The following is a 15,069-nucleotide window of genomic DNA, read 5'->3' as shown; positions in this document are numbered from 1 at the left end:
TCTGTTGTTTAATTTATAAATGAATTTATTGTATGTTTTAAAAGGTTTACCATTCCAAGCAGATAAGTATTGCATACACTGGATATTGAAATAAGGTGTCTAATGTGAGGAACAATGTAAATTTTGTACACAAACAGGTATAAAATTAGACAGTCTGGCAATCAGTTCTTCAGTATGCTATAAATTTGATAAGTTGACGTTTATTAAGAAGTCTTTTCTCTCCTGTTTTTGCCCTAAAATTCTATATTAGTGTAAGCATTTTGTAATTAGTATTGTATGTAACACTACTTAAATTTATTAATGATTTTTTAAAACTTTAACTTGTGTTTTGTTTGAATTTCAGGTAATAACCTTTTCCAATACTTTGTATTTTGTTTAGTATGCCACTTTTTTGGAAGTGGTCACTATCAGTATCTTGTTATGGTTTGATGGCCTTGGAGATTTAAAACCGAGTAAAAGTGTAAGCAGCCTTTCTTATTTAGTTACGAGTTTTGAATCCATTTGTATTCCAAATAGGAAAAGGCAAAAGTAGATTTTCCATGGAGTATGAATTACATAAAAGAAATTTTAACAGTTGACTTAGTGAAAACAGACTGGCAGTTTCCATTTATGGGAATTGCAACATAACATTGCATCATACAACTTCCCTTTAAAGGTAGTGGGTTTTTAGAATCTATTAGATATTCCTTATAAACTTTATTAATGTGACTATATCTGCTTTTTTAAAGATTAGTGAATTCCTAAAGAAAACACATTTTATACTATAATTCTTTAGTATATAATACTATATATACATATCATTTGGTATCACTCATTTAGAATTCTTTCACATTCTTTTATTGTATTCTTATTTACTGTCCCAGTAATCTGTCATTCTCTTTAAGAAAGTATTCATTGTCCCCTTCAGACAGAATGTCTGATTTTTAAAAAATCAGAGTCACAAACATTTATTTAAATAAACTTCAGTTTTTTTCCCAGCATGATTATTTTAAGAATATGGCACTTTTGGGTGCCTGGCTGGCTCATCAGGAGAGCGTGCGACTCTTGATCTTGGGGTCATGAGTTCGGGCCCTGCATTGCGTGTAGAGCTTACTTAAAAAAAATTAAAAAAAATAGAACATGGCACTTTGTTGAGTGATGACTTTGCCACAAAGGTCTGAAGTTTTCACTTGAAATTACTTTCAGAATGAGTTTGAGGTACATAAGGAAATCAGTTTAATTACTTAATTGACATACTTAATAGACCACAGTGTTTTGTCCAGAAACAGTTTGCAGTTTGTCATTCACTTATTCTGTAGACTTGGACTCTTCGTGACTTTTGGACCTTTTTAAAAAAGTTGAATTTTGCAAGGTGAAGATTTGACTTTGAGAACATCCAAAAGGATATGTCAGAAAGATAAAGAGTCAAGAACATTTTAAACAATGTCAGTGGCATTGCTCTGTGGCATTCCAAAATGACAGTTTAAAACATTAGGGTATAAAATGTTTTAGAATGATTGCCTAATTACTTTATAATCATACTATGTCTTTGATTTGTTAGATTCCCATGCTCTAGCTCTTGTTATAAATAGGCACTTTTAAAAGGATCAAGTAAAAGTCAACATTTTTCTGGTTGGTTTTTTGGGGGGGTTTAATTTGTAAAATGTAGAATGGGATTATTGTTTTGTCATGCATCTGAATTTCATAGATGACTATAGATAATAATTTTTCTGTTGTGAAAGAAAGTATATATACTCACAAAAACTCCCATTTTGTCTAATTTGGTTTGCCCTTATACAATAATAGAATATATATTCAAGTTGCATTTTTATTTGCATTTAGTAATTATTGATTAAATGTATTTCTTTTATCATTTCAAATGATTGAGGTGACTATAAGAGTTTTTATGCCCCTTTGCTAGCCAAATCATTGATCTTCCATATATAATTCCTTACAAAAGTAGGGAATCAGTGTTCCATTTGGATTGAACAGATAAGGTCTTATCTTACTGATAGAGTAATTGGCATGAATTCATCTAAATGGACCAATTTATATGGCATAATTGGCAAAGGACATGAATTTTGGATTAAGCAGGCCTAAATTTTTATCTCATTCTTGCTGCTTACTAATCGTGTGACCTCAAGCAAGTTATTGAAGTCAGTTTCCTCATCTGAAAAAAATGGAGACTATACCAACTTTCAAGTTTCTAAATATTTTTAAAGCACCATGCACAGTAACATGTCATACATTTATTAACAAATGTTCATTTCCTCTTTTGTTTTTATCTTTATGTATTGGTGATTTGAGATGAAGTTAATACAGTTAAAGAACTTAAAAAAATTTTTTTTAACATTTATTATTGAGAGACAGAGAGAGACAGAACATGATCATGGGAGGGGCAGAGAGAGGAGGAGACACAGAATCCAAAGCAAGTTCCAGGCTCTGAGCTGTCAGCACAGACCCGACGCAGGGCTCGAACTCAGAAACCGTGAGATCATGACCTGAGCCGAAGTCGGGCAGTCAACTGACTGAGCCACCCAGGCGCCCCAATACAGTTAAAGAACTTTATAAGCAGTCACCCTAAATATGATGTTAAGATTTACTTTAGGATTAGTCTGCCATTTCCTTTAGTAAATACTGTATTCTCTCCTTTGCTGGGAGAAGTGTTTGAGAAAGGAAAGAATGAGTTGAACATTGTAACAGGTCAACGAAGTTAGTGTCTTAAGGACATATTTTTAATAACTTGAACCAATATCTATATTAAAGTGGTTTTCATTCATTTTCAATCACAGGTACAGGAACCTTAAAGATAGATTTTGTTGGAGAGCTGAATGACAAAATGAAAGGCTTCTACAGAAGTAAATATACTACCCCTTCTGGAGAGGTGCGTTATGCTGCTGTCACACAGTTTGAGGTATGGTATTCTTCTCTAAAATATTACGATCTTGATGTATAAACATTCTGACAAAGTTCTGTTCTATTATTTGCATGATTATTCTGTTCCCTTCATATTGGTTTATGTCTAATGTCTGTCCCTCAAATGAATTTTTGAGAGCTTTCATCACTTTGTCTTTTAGATATTTGAGAAACTGGTTTTTTGGTTTTTTTTTAGAAACTTTTAAATCTTATCCATGTTAATTCATTTAATTTCTTCTGGTATCAATTCATTTACCTACTGCTGCTGCTCCTAATCGAAAAGTTTTCTGTGCTACCATTTCTTTCCTTATACCCTATTTACTTTTCAAATAAGTAAGTAGAATGAATTCATCATTTACTTAACTTCTTTTAGAGTGCAGCCAGCCATCTAACATTTTCCTTGGAGAAACTTTTTTCCAAAAGTATGTGCTTCCTCTACTTCTGCATATTTTGTTCCTTCTTTTCAAGATACAGCGTCTTGTCATCGGTTCTTTTTTTTTTTTTTTTACTTCATTCTGTTTTGTTCAAGTTTCTTTCAAAACTGAACCACTAAACGTTATTTTGCTTAACAAGTTTGCTCCCTTTTTTTTTTTTTTTTTTGAGAGCGCAAGCGAGGGAGAGGGGCAGAGGGAGAGAGAGAAAGAATCTTAAGCAGGCTACATGCTCAGTGTGGAACCCAACGTGGGGCTCATTCTCACAACCGTGAGATCATGACCTGAGCTGAAATCAAGAGTCACATGCTCAACTGACTGAGCCACCCAGATGCCTTTCTTAAAAAACAAATTAATTTGTTCTTTGTTTATTTTTAAAGGAAAAAATGAGGTCTCTTTAAGTAGGTCAAGTGGTGGCAGTTTTATGTGTAGTATATGGAAATGCCATTAAACGAATGACCTGTTTAGAACTGATGAGGGCATCTGCCTTTATTCCTGTTGCTGTCATTTCGGATGAAGAACAAAGCACATCGAAGATTCGGGCTGGGCCGGGGTGGGGGTGGGGGGCGGTTAATAAATCCAGAGAGGCAACCTGTGTTCCCAGCTCTGAATCCTTACTGTGTACTTGTTGACTCTCCTATGCTCTGTGCTTTGTAACATTACTGCTGAAGCCATTTACATTGAATTTTTGAAATGTTGAAATGTTTTGTTAAAAATATTCTAAAATAGTCTAATACTATAGACTGTTAAGACCTGTAGCAGACCTAATTCCTGGATTATTGTTTATTGTTTGTTTCTGTTTGTTTGGGGTTGCTGATGGGGCAGTGATAGTAAGCCTTATGTTCTCCTTGTAGTCACTGCCTAGCTTGTTGCCTGACACTGAGTAGAAAGTAAACATTTAAACAAGTGAAGGAATGGATGATAGAAATAAGACAATGGCAGTTACTTCATGAAATAGTTGGTTAGGTTAATTCAGTAATATTTAGATTTCATATTCTTTTCTTAAGGCTACGGATGCTCGGAGGGCTTTCCCTTGCTGGGATGAGCCTGCCATCAAAGCAACTTTTGATATCTCGTTGGTTGTTCCTAAAGACAGAGTAGCTTTATCAAATATGGTATGTATGTGTTTGTAAGTATATTTAAATTTTGAATAAGTGTTTAGAATATTTAGTTTGCTGGTTAGATGGAATAGCGTGAAACCACCTAGCACACAACGCTTGATACAGAATGGGAACATAAATGTTAGTTTTCTTATTTCCAGTAAGCCCTCTTTTTTAAAACTGCCTTATTTGGAATTTCCCTCCTCATGGAAGAAATTCCTTATAAACTTTAATTTGGAAAACTAAATAAGTGATGAGTTTAATAAATATTACCTGAAAAAAAAATCTGGCTTTCTTGTTAATAATGCCAAAAGATATAGCCATATAATGAAGTGTGTATTTAGGTTTTTGGTTGATTGTACTCTTGGAATATGCTCTTTTCACTGATGTCATTGATCTCTTTCATAAATAGAGTAGGCATTTACCACATGAAGTATATTGATTAAGACAGAGAATACCCTATAGCCTATAATATGAATCTGGGGAACTTGGAAAAGCCTACTGTACCTGAAAATAACTGGCTTTTGCCTCCTTTATCGGTAGAGAGAATTCCATAGATAGAATGCCATTCTCTTCTCGAATATTCCTAAAAGGAGAATAATACATTAAACTGAGATATTCTTTTACCGTTTAGTATGAATGAAATTATCAGGTCTGTTCTTGAGTAAGTCTTCCTTGGAAGAAAGAATAGAGAGATCTTGAGGAAATGGAGAGCCTGAATAGGAAAAAGAGGGGTAACAAAAAAGAAATGAGGAACTCTGTAGGTAAAAGTGGAGATTCTTCCACAAATTTGCTTAGAACCAGCCTTGGTATAGAGAATGCGCTAAATTTAGAAATCTGTACCCTTTGAAATGTAGATTTCACAATTACACTTCATTAATAGTTATTTGCCCTCTATCCTTCTTTCACTTGAAAAGCATTGAGGTCTTACATCCCAGTGCCGGCATATAATAGGTTATCCAGGAAAAGTTGCTGCTTTTCTCTCACAGATCCTTGGTAGTTTTAACACTTTAGCCCCCAACCTCTTAATGTATCCTTTAAAAAAAATTTTTTTTTAATGTTTATTTACCTTTGAGAGAGAGAGCGTGCGTGCTCCTGCGCAAGCAGGTGAGGGTCAGAGAGAGAGGGAGACACAGAATCTGAAGCAGGCTGCAGGCTCCAGGCTCTGAGCTGTCAGCCAGAGTCCAGCGTGGGGCTCAGACTCATGGACTGCGAGATCATGACCTGAGCCGAAGTCTGACACGCAACCGACTGAGCCCCCCAGGTGCTCCTATCCTTCTTAATGGGAGAGGTTTTGACAGCATGAAAGCAATGGTTGAATTCCAGTAAGCAGTACTGGAAAGGGGGGCGGAGAGGCAGCACAGTTTATGGCTAGTATTTCCTCTAAAGTATTTAATGTAAACCTGTTTAAATTTTCTACTTCTTTCTTTGTTTCTTTTTCTCTTTCTTTCTTTCTTTTCTTTTTTTTTTTTTTTTTAAAGAATGTAATTGATCGGAAACCGTACCCTGATGATGAAAATGTAGTGGAAGTGAAGTTTGCCCGCACACCTGTCATGTCTACATATCTGGTGGCATTTGTTGTGGGTGAATATGACTTTGTAGAAACAAGGTCAAAAGATGGTGTGTGTGTCCGTGTTTACACCCCTGTTGGCAAAGCAGAGCAAGGAAAATTTGCGTTAGAGGTAAATGTACTTGAAGAGGATTGTTCCAACAGTCCATAACTCCAGGTTGGGGAATTTACATTTCTGATCAATTATTAGTACAATTATTTATAATTTAGTCTGAAATTTGTTGTGCTACGTTGATTTTATTTTTAATAGAATTTTGGAACTACCAACCTTGGTGTTATATTAACATTTTACAAGATAATGATTAAGAGAATATTAGAGTGGCATTTATTTATCCAGACAGTGGGTGGGAAAATAAGTAATATATTTTTCATACCAAGTTTTAAATGGCCAACCTTAACAAAGCTTGGGGCTAAGGTAGTCTTTGGAGGTAGGGCTCCCCAGGGTTGGTTTCTAGTAACTTGAGGTGCTTTGGCTTGCAACAGGATTCCTGTGTGGATTTCTATATGAACTACAATGAAATATTTATCAGGTGGTTCTTTTGTTTATACTTTTGTAGGTTGCTGCTAAAACCCTGCCTTTTTATAAGGACTACTTCAATGTTCCTTATCCTCTACCTAAAATTGATCTCATTGCTATTGCAGACTTTGCAGCTGGTAAAGTAAATTTCATTTTATTGCTGAATTGTAATACCTTTTTTGAATTTTGTGATTTTGAGGAAGAGTTATGTACATATATCAATAAATGTTTGTATTTATTTTATGAAGGTGCCATGGAGAACTGGGGCCTTGTTACTTATAGGTATGTTAATGATACATTCCCCTGCCTTGTCTTTTCAATCACTGATTTCGTAAGAGGTTCACACCTACTTGCAGTTGAGTAGCTTCTGCCTTATGATCTGCGGTAAATTCTCCTACCTCCCCCACTTCTGTGCACATTTCAGGAATGTACATGAACACCCTCTGGTGCTACTATCTGAGATTGTAAGATTTTAAAGTGAGCATCTGGCATTAGTAACATTTTTAGATCTATTTTTGGCTGAGTTTCTCATTTCGGTGCCTTCTCTTCCTCCCAGAAGTTTCAGTTATTTTTCCAGCTTGAAGAACCTTCTCTGCTTTAATATTTTCTGGCCAGGTTTTTACATGTCTGTCACCACAATACAAACATGTGGGTTGTATAATTTTTAAAGCAGGGTCTGTAAACAAGTTTTTGCCCTGCCTGCTTCAATGAGTTAAGTTTTGGACAGCCTGTTCAGTGTTCTTTTCCGGACTGTGGAATGCATCTTCTCCCAATTTGCCAGTCCCCTTCTTTTAATGGAAGGACTGTCTTCTGTCTCTGTCTAGCACAATAGTCTAATCCCTCAGACTAAATTCTTTAAAAATTTCAGGCAGCTGTCCTATTTACAAACTGATGATTTAACTTGTGTCACACCTTTGATCTTCTGTTGTATGAATTCTGTTGGAATAGTTTTTAATCTTCCCAGAACTTTTTCTCCTTTGTATACTCGGAGGAAATGTTTTCTTGATATATCTCTAAAGCCTAACTTGACCATCTTATTTAGTGGGGGGAGCTCCCCCACTTGTGCATGCCTGCTTTTATTGCAATACTTTTATTGTTTAAAAAAAATTTTTTTTTAAACACAGGGAGACTGCATTGCTTATCGATCCAAAAAACTCCTGTTCTTCATCACGCCAGTGGGTTGCTCTGGTTGTGGGACATGAACTCGCCCATCAATGGTTTGGAAATCTTGTTACTATGGTATTTAATATTTTTAAGTGCTCAAATATATTTGTCTTCATCCTGCTGTACATTATTTTGGCTACATAGTATTTCAGGTTTGACTGGCACACTGTGCTAAAAAATAAATGAATCATAGAAAATCTTTATTTTAGAAGGTCCACTTTGAAAAGTGTTTATCAGAATCTCAGTATTAACCAGGAGCACGTGGACAGTCTTTATTCAACACAAAGTACTTCCTAAACTGTTGTAGGGTTTGCCTACAAATGGGAAGTCATACTAATTTGGGTGACAGGGGTTCCTTTTAGGTACAGAGATTCCGTGCAGTGAGATGCCAGCCTGACACTAGTTTCTTGGGAATATTTATTATGTAGTCCAGTAGCTGAAAAATAACCTGATAAATAACAACGTGATCTTTGATTAGGCTGAAACGCTTTTAGGGGTCAGTTGTCTCATTGACTAAAATATTACATTGAAATTTAATAGAAACGGAAGCAAAGAAAGTAGGGAATAACTATAAATTATATTAAAATTTCCAACTGTTCCATTGAGATTATTGTTTATTATAATGTTTACAGTGAATGATCTCTGTCCTTAAGTCTTGACCTTTCCCCTCTTACTCTAAGTAAGTGCTATCAATGGCAGCCAACTATGTTAGAGCTTGGGAGCACAGGGTTTAATGAGTGAACTAGAAGTACCTCCGCAAAGAAAGAACTGGAGATTCTGGAGCCAGCCAAATTCCCTGATAGCATTTTAGGTTGCCAAAGAGCAGAACCTGACTTGGATGTTAGTTGAGTCCATATGTCACAGGAATAAGCAAGAAAGTACGGCATTTAACAACTATTACATGTCTGAGAGAGTTTTTAAAGAAAGCCAGCCCTTGAGATTAAACCATTTCCTTTTGCTTTGGATGTTTACAATTTTACGTAGGAGTAAAAAAAATTTTTTGACATATAATTTCATGTGGAATTAAGTGTGCTAGTAAACTACCAGCAATACATTTTAGTGGGGGGATATGTGCACATTCTCATATTGCTTTTAAAACAACTTTTTACTGGATTTGAGTAACTGTTCTAGTTGTTAGATGTCAGTTGTTTCATTAAGTGAAATTTAAGGGCTTAATGATAGGTTGGTGAATAGCTAGCTCTGTACCAGCTTATCTTCGTGGGAGCTACTAGTTAAATAAGTGCACAGAGCACTTAGACAAATAGCCTTTCATCACCTAGTATTGAAAACATCTGATCTTTCCAGAATTTTAATGCCTTTTTGTTTTTCACCATTGCATTAGTCCTTTAGCATCTCTATCGTGGATTCTTATATTGATTTCTTTTTTTAAGAGATTTAATCAGCTTTAATGAAACTTAGATTATGATCTCTTTCTAAAAAATTGGTTTTTGTTTAAGTTGGTTTTATCTGTGACTCACTTATATTCCTTGTCCACGCTACTATTAATTCTTATTAACAGGTGAAATTTTGTATTCCATAAATACTTAAAACAACATTCATTACTGAACTACTTACTGCCATATTTCTGTTCATTTTACCCAATATTTATATAAGCAGTACTGCTTTTCTGTTTATCTAGAAAGTTTAACTTGTCAGTTGACAGTAACTTTTCTCAGTCATTATAAAAATCCTTTCTAGTTTTCTGTGTTTGGTCCTGGTAGCTTTCTGGTTTATCAAACTAACTTTTACCTGACAATTTAGGCTCTTGCCTACATTTATCTGTTCTCTTCCCCTTTTCCATATAAGCGCCCCCCCCCCCCACCTTTCTCCTTACATCTTTTCTACCTTTGGTAATAAAAAGTGACTTAGCTATGTTTTGAAATGTCCCTCAGGCATAATGCCAATATCACCAGTAGGCCTTTCTTAGCATCTCTTTTAAACACTTTTTTTGTTGTTCAGACATGTGACTTACTAAATGTTTTTCACTGAATTTTGGTTTCTTAAAGTTGTAAGTTGTAGAGTATAGTGGAAGAGACATGTGACTTTTTCAAGTTAGTGGAATGAAAAGCATTTTGTTTTCCTTACACATTTCTTTCTTTTGTTTTTAGGAATGGTGGACTCATCTTTGGCTAAATGAAGGCTTTGCATCATGGATTGAATATCTGTGTGTAGACCACTGCTTCCCAGAGTATGATATCTGGACTCAGTTTGTTTCTGCTGATTACACCCGTGCCCAGGAACTTGACGCTCTAGATAACAGCCATCCTATTGAAGTGAGCCATACTTTTCAACCATCGGCCTTTCTCTCATATTTAATGAAATAAGTAATTTGTTATAGAGATACTTAGGACTCTGAAAAGAAAATTACATGAGCAGTTCACTTGTTTTTATAGCTTATATTTTCAGTCTTGAAAAATCTCACAAGGTTAAGTTCTAATTATGTTTCTTTTTAAGGTAAGCAGTATAAAAATTTGATCTTTGTAGAAGTAAGTGCTATGTACCCATAAACATTCACTAAGTACATTTTTCTTGCATAGAATGGGAGAACCATGCCTATTGGGCAGTATGCATAAGGGAACATTTTGATTCCATTGTTTGTTTCAAAGAAAATTCTGAATGTATTTTTTTTATTGTTGTCATTATCTGTTTTTATGTATATTTTATTTCTCTTGACTTATTTCAGCTTAGTTTATATTAATTTTGCTTCCAAAGAACTAGACTTACAGTCTACTTTGATGTATTTAACGAGGATCCTATATAATTGTAAGCCATTACAATTAGCTGCAAGAAATAAAATGTTTTTCATCTTTCCTTTCTTCCTTCTCCAGTCTTCCAGTAAATAGATCCGTAGTGATTTACCTCCCAGCCAAGCGGAGCCAGGACCCTCAGAGATGATGGGATCATGTCATATATTCCACTTTATTTAGTATTAGTTACTACATGCTTTTTAAGGATCATCATTATGCATTTATCAGTGAGCTAAAGGCAGAAAAGTATCTTATGAGTTAGGAGGGTTTTCCTAGAAAGCTTTTTATGTAATTCAGTATTACAGGCTATCTGCTTCCTGTTATAACCCTGAATCACACTGTCTGCCAGGTCAGTGTGGGACATCCTTCTGAAGTCGATGAGATATTTGACGCTATATCATATAGCAAAGGTGCATCTGTCATCCGAATGCTCCATGACTACATTGGGGATAAGGTAAAAAAGCAGTTTAAAAAAATCTTCCATTCTTTTATGGTGAAATCATAGAGTTTTGCATGGAAAAAAAAATGTCTGCTTTCATTTAAATTAAGTTCCTAAGTAATTTTTCTAGATTCTAGAAGAATATACTCTGATCTGGCTTATACCTCCATTTCTTTTTATACTGACTCTCATGGTCTCTTAGATGAATGATGTGTAAATGTGTTTGGAGGATGTGTGGGAGGCTGGTATAAAACTTAAAAGCAAAAGTAGAAGGCAAAGCGTATGCATTCTTAAATAAAAGGTAGTAGACATTCGAGGGATATGTGTTTTTCAGTAAATCTGACACTCAGGTAATTTGAGTACTAATATGCAGATACACTATAAATTCCAAGGTCTTAATCTCCTGGATTTTAAAAATTGTGTTTTCTCAGGACTTTAAGAAAGGAATGAACATGTATTTAACCAAGTTCCAACAAAAGAATGCTGCCACAGGTAATCTTTAATAGCTTGAGATAGGAGTGGAGAGAAGGTGTTGGCACTCAATCCAGAGTGGGACATTTAATTTTTCCTAAATGCTTAACATAGGAAATCAAGTTGACTTATCTGGTGCCATGTGTTAAGTCACGGATCAGCATGAATCAGGACCTTCCTTCCGGTGCCCTCTGGTAGTCTGCTCTCCATGGCTCGGTGTCCTGCCACTTCCAAGAGTCTGAAGAGTCCTGTTTGGCCATTAAAATTGCTGCAAATTAACCATTTTTAGGAGTAAACTTACGGAATAACAGAGTTTCAATGAAGTAAGGTTTAAGATTTATAGTGTATAGTGGTCTGTGACTTATTGTGAATGGGAGTCCAAAGAAAGAATAAAGGTGTAAGTGTTGATTGAAAATGACAAAGAACCGGAGTTGGAGTTTTGAGTTCTTAGTGAACAAAAAGTTTAGAAAACAAGATTTATATAATGTCATTAGTATCTAATAGAATGACAAAAGTTCAGAGAAGCCCGGCCATGGGCTGTTCCTGAGGTTTATGACCTGTGAATTAAAAATACATACACCTATCTGCCTCTCTGTTGAGGACACGATGTAATCCTGACACTCTGCCCTTCTACCCACCCACCCCCCATTCCCCTGGCCATAAATGTCCATCTCAGTTTATGAAATAGAGAGGCATTCTGTTCCTTAAAGCAGAGCCAAAGAAGAATGTGCTCTTGCAAATTTTCTGAGTCTTTAGCATGCATATATACATAATACATGAGGAAAGAGCTTTCTGGTTCTTAAACTGTAATGTACATGCAGTAACCCAGAGCTGAAAATGTTTCTAATTCAGTAGATCTGGGGTGAGACCAGAGGATCTGCATTTCTAACAAGCTCCCAGGTGAAGCCAGTGCCACTAGTCTTTAGGCCACACTTTGAAAAGCAACACCGACCATGTACCTTTTTTGGGTTTATGTTACTTCTAAAGACAGTTGGCAGTTCAAAGACACTGCAGTTACCATCCATGGTTTTTATCCTGTCTGTCCTCACTACCCTTTGCTTAATTCACGCCTTCACAATCTCTGCTGAATTCCACAGCTGCCTACCAACTCACTACTTCTTGCCTGCCCCACTCTCTTCGGTTCTCCCTGTCACTCTGAGGCTAGCCAGGGTTATCTTTCTAAAGCAAATACTTGATTGCATCACCTACTGATTATTGCATCACCTACTGATTAAAAACATTTGAGATACTTCAGTCCCTTCACAATATAGTCTGTTCTTTTTAAGCCATACATGGTCTTTTTTTTTTTTTAATTTTTATTTATTTTTGAGAGAGATACACACAGAATGTGAGCAGGGGAGGGGCAGAGAGAGAGGGAGACACAGAATCTGAAACAGGCTCCAGGCTCTGAGCTGTCAGCACAGAGCCCGATGTGGGGATCGGACCCACGAACCATGAGATCATAACCTGAGCCAAAGTCGGACGCTTAACTGACTGAGCCAACCAGGTGCCCCAAGCCACACATAGTCTTAGCTGGTCAGCCCTTGCCTACTGTTTCAGCCTCATTGCTGGATATGCCTTCTAGCTTCAGCGCATTGAACATTTGCTATTAGTAATGTTTTGTGTCTTTCTTACACTTTTTCTTTGTATATAAACCATTTATTTGTCCACCTGGAATGCCTTTTTCCCTTTGCCTAATGAACAACTCCTCTTCAAGATGCAGACCAGAAGCCAACTCTTGTGAAGCCTTTATTTTCCTTGAATTTTTTTTTAAAGTTTACATATGTATTTTGAGAGAGAGAGAGTGCGAGCAGGAGAGAGGGACAGAGAGAGGGGGAGGGAGAGAGAGAAACTCAAACAGGTGCCTCACTGTCAGCTCACAAACCTGTGAAATCATGCCCTGAGCCCAAATCAAGAGTCGGATGCTTAACCAACCGAGCCACCCAGGTGCCCCTTCCTTGGATTTTTCCTTAAGGACTTTTCCTCTGTTCATGCCCCCATTATAGCGTGTATCTCATTGTATTGCTGTTTTGCTTACCATGCCACCAGTGCCATTTGACCATATGAGTTTTACTTCAGCCTTAGAGCACTGAGTGTTTTTTAAACCTCTGTTAATTGAATGGATATCATGGTTTTAAGTTTGTAGGTGATGCTTAGTGGTGATCTTGAATATGTTTGTTTGTTTCTGTTATCTTCTTGTTTGAACTTCCCTGTTTGTCTTTTCTTTACTATAATTTGTGATGGATTTTTTTTTTTTTAAGTAAACTCTAGGCTTAACATGGGGCCTGAACTCAAAAAACTGAGATCAAGAGTTGCACCCTCTATTGACTGAGCCAGCCAGGCACTCCTATAATTTGTGATTTTTTTTTTTTGAATAATTTGTGATATTTTTTTTATTAAACTGGAACAATTAGAGGCATCTTAAACTATAAGACCAGTTTTTGTAATAGAGTTTATTTAATGGAGAGGCAAGTGGACATTAGCTTGACCCCCCCGTTTATCTCCCGAACCTGAAAGAACCAAAGAATTGGTTAGCAAGATAGCGTCAGGAGCTATATAAAATTTCTGGTTTGTTTCAGAAGATAAAAATGTAAACATTTTAGATTTTCATTGTTCGTGTTTATCTTCTAGAGGACCTCTGGGAAAGTTTAGAAAATGCTAGTGGTAAACCTATCGCAGCGGTGATGAATACCTGGACCAAACAAATGGGATTCCCCCTCATTTATGTGGAAGCAGAACAGGTAACCTTATAAAAAGTCCTCCAATTTGTCTGCTACTGTACTACATGGAATTCAGGCCATGTTACCTCATTTGCTTTTCTGTACTTTAAGTATTCTAGGTAACATTTAAACTAGCCCTTGCATTGTTTTCTTGGTGATCTGTTATCTGTATACTAAATGGTTTGCCTCCCCCTCCGCCATCATCAAAATAATACATACTTATAGTAGAAAACAAAATGTTGTCTACTCTTACTGTCCCCAAGGAAAACACTGTAAACTTGTTGATATAACTCATTTTTTTAAGTTTATTTAAGTAATCTCTACACCCAGCATGGGACTTGAACTCATGATTTTGAGGTCACTAGTTGCATGCTCTTCCAACTGAGCCAACCAGGTGCCCCTTGATAGAATTCTAAAATGACCAAGTCGGGTTTATCCTAGGACTGCAAAGTTGATATAACATTAAAAAAACTATCAGTATTTTGATTCATAAACACTACACTAACAGAATATAGGTAGGAGAACCCCATAATCACTTCAATAAGATGCAGGAAAAGCATTTGTGAAAATTCAACACCCATTTATAATATCATTCTTAAACATCAGCGCTTTTTAAAATATTTTATTCATTTATTTTTAAATGCTTATTTATTTATTTTGAAAGAGAGCATGAGCGGGGGAGGGACAGAGGGAGAGAGAATCCCAAGCAAGCTCCATGCTCAGCACAGAGCCCAACCCAGGGCTCAATCTCACAACCATGAGATCATAACCAGAGCTGATACCAAGAGTCGGATGCTCAAGCAACTGAGCCACCCCGGCACCACTTAAGATTTATTTTTTAAGTAATCTCTACACCCGGTGTGGCGCACGAACCCACAACCCCAAGACCAAGAGTCACATGCTGCACCATCTGAACCAGCTGGTGCCCCTAAAATTAGTTTTAATGTTGGTTGGGTGGCAATGGGATTTTGATCAGAATTGCACTATTATTAGTTGAACTGTTACCTGAATTCAG

At 36.3% G+C, this 15,069-nt stretch overlaps 1 protein-coding gene across 1 annotated transcript in view; it reads left to right on the top strand.

Moving 5' to 3' along the window:
- NPEPPS (aminopeptidase puromycin sensitive) overlaps positions 1-15,069 on the top strand; it is a 95,335-nt gene that overhangs the window by 60,382 nt on the left and 19,884 nt on the right. The window contains exons 4-13 of the mRNA XM_043584229.1: positions 2,772-2,893; positions 4,334-4,441; positions 5,908-6,108; positions 6,554-6,650; positions 6,762-6,795; positions 7,638-7,752; positions 9,786-9,950; positions 10,774-10,878; positions 11,295-11,355; positions 13,966-14,075. Of these exons, the coding sequence (XP_043440164.1) occupies positions 2,772-2,893; positions 4,334-4,441; positions 5,908-6,108; positions 6,554-6,650; positions 6,762-6,795; positions 7,638-7,752; positions 9,786-9,950; positions 10,774-10,878; positions 11,295-11,355; positions 13,966-14,075 (1,118 nt within the window). The remainder of the gene's footprint in view (positions 1-2,771; positions 2,894-4,333; positions 4,442-5,907; positions 6,109-6,553; positions 6,651-6,761; positions 6,796-7,637; positions 7,753-9,785; positions 9,951-10,773; positions 10,879-11,294; positions 11,356-13,965; positions 14,076-15,069) is intronic.

Source organism: Prionailurus bengalensis, chromosome E1, assembly GCF_016509475.1.
Source record: "Prionailurus bengalensis isolate Pbe53 chromosome E1, Fcat_Pben_1.1_paternal_pri, whole genome shotgun sequence".
NCBI classification, from domain to species: domain Eukaryota; kingdom Metazoa; phylum Chordata; class Mammalia; order Carnivora; family Felidae; genus Prionailurus; species Prionailurus bengalensis.
This window is presented reverse-complemented; position numbering and strand designations above follow the sequence as displayed.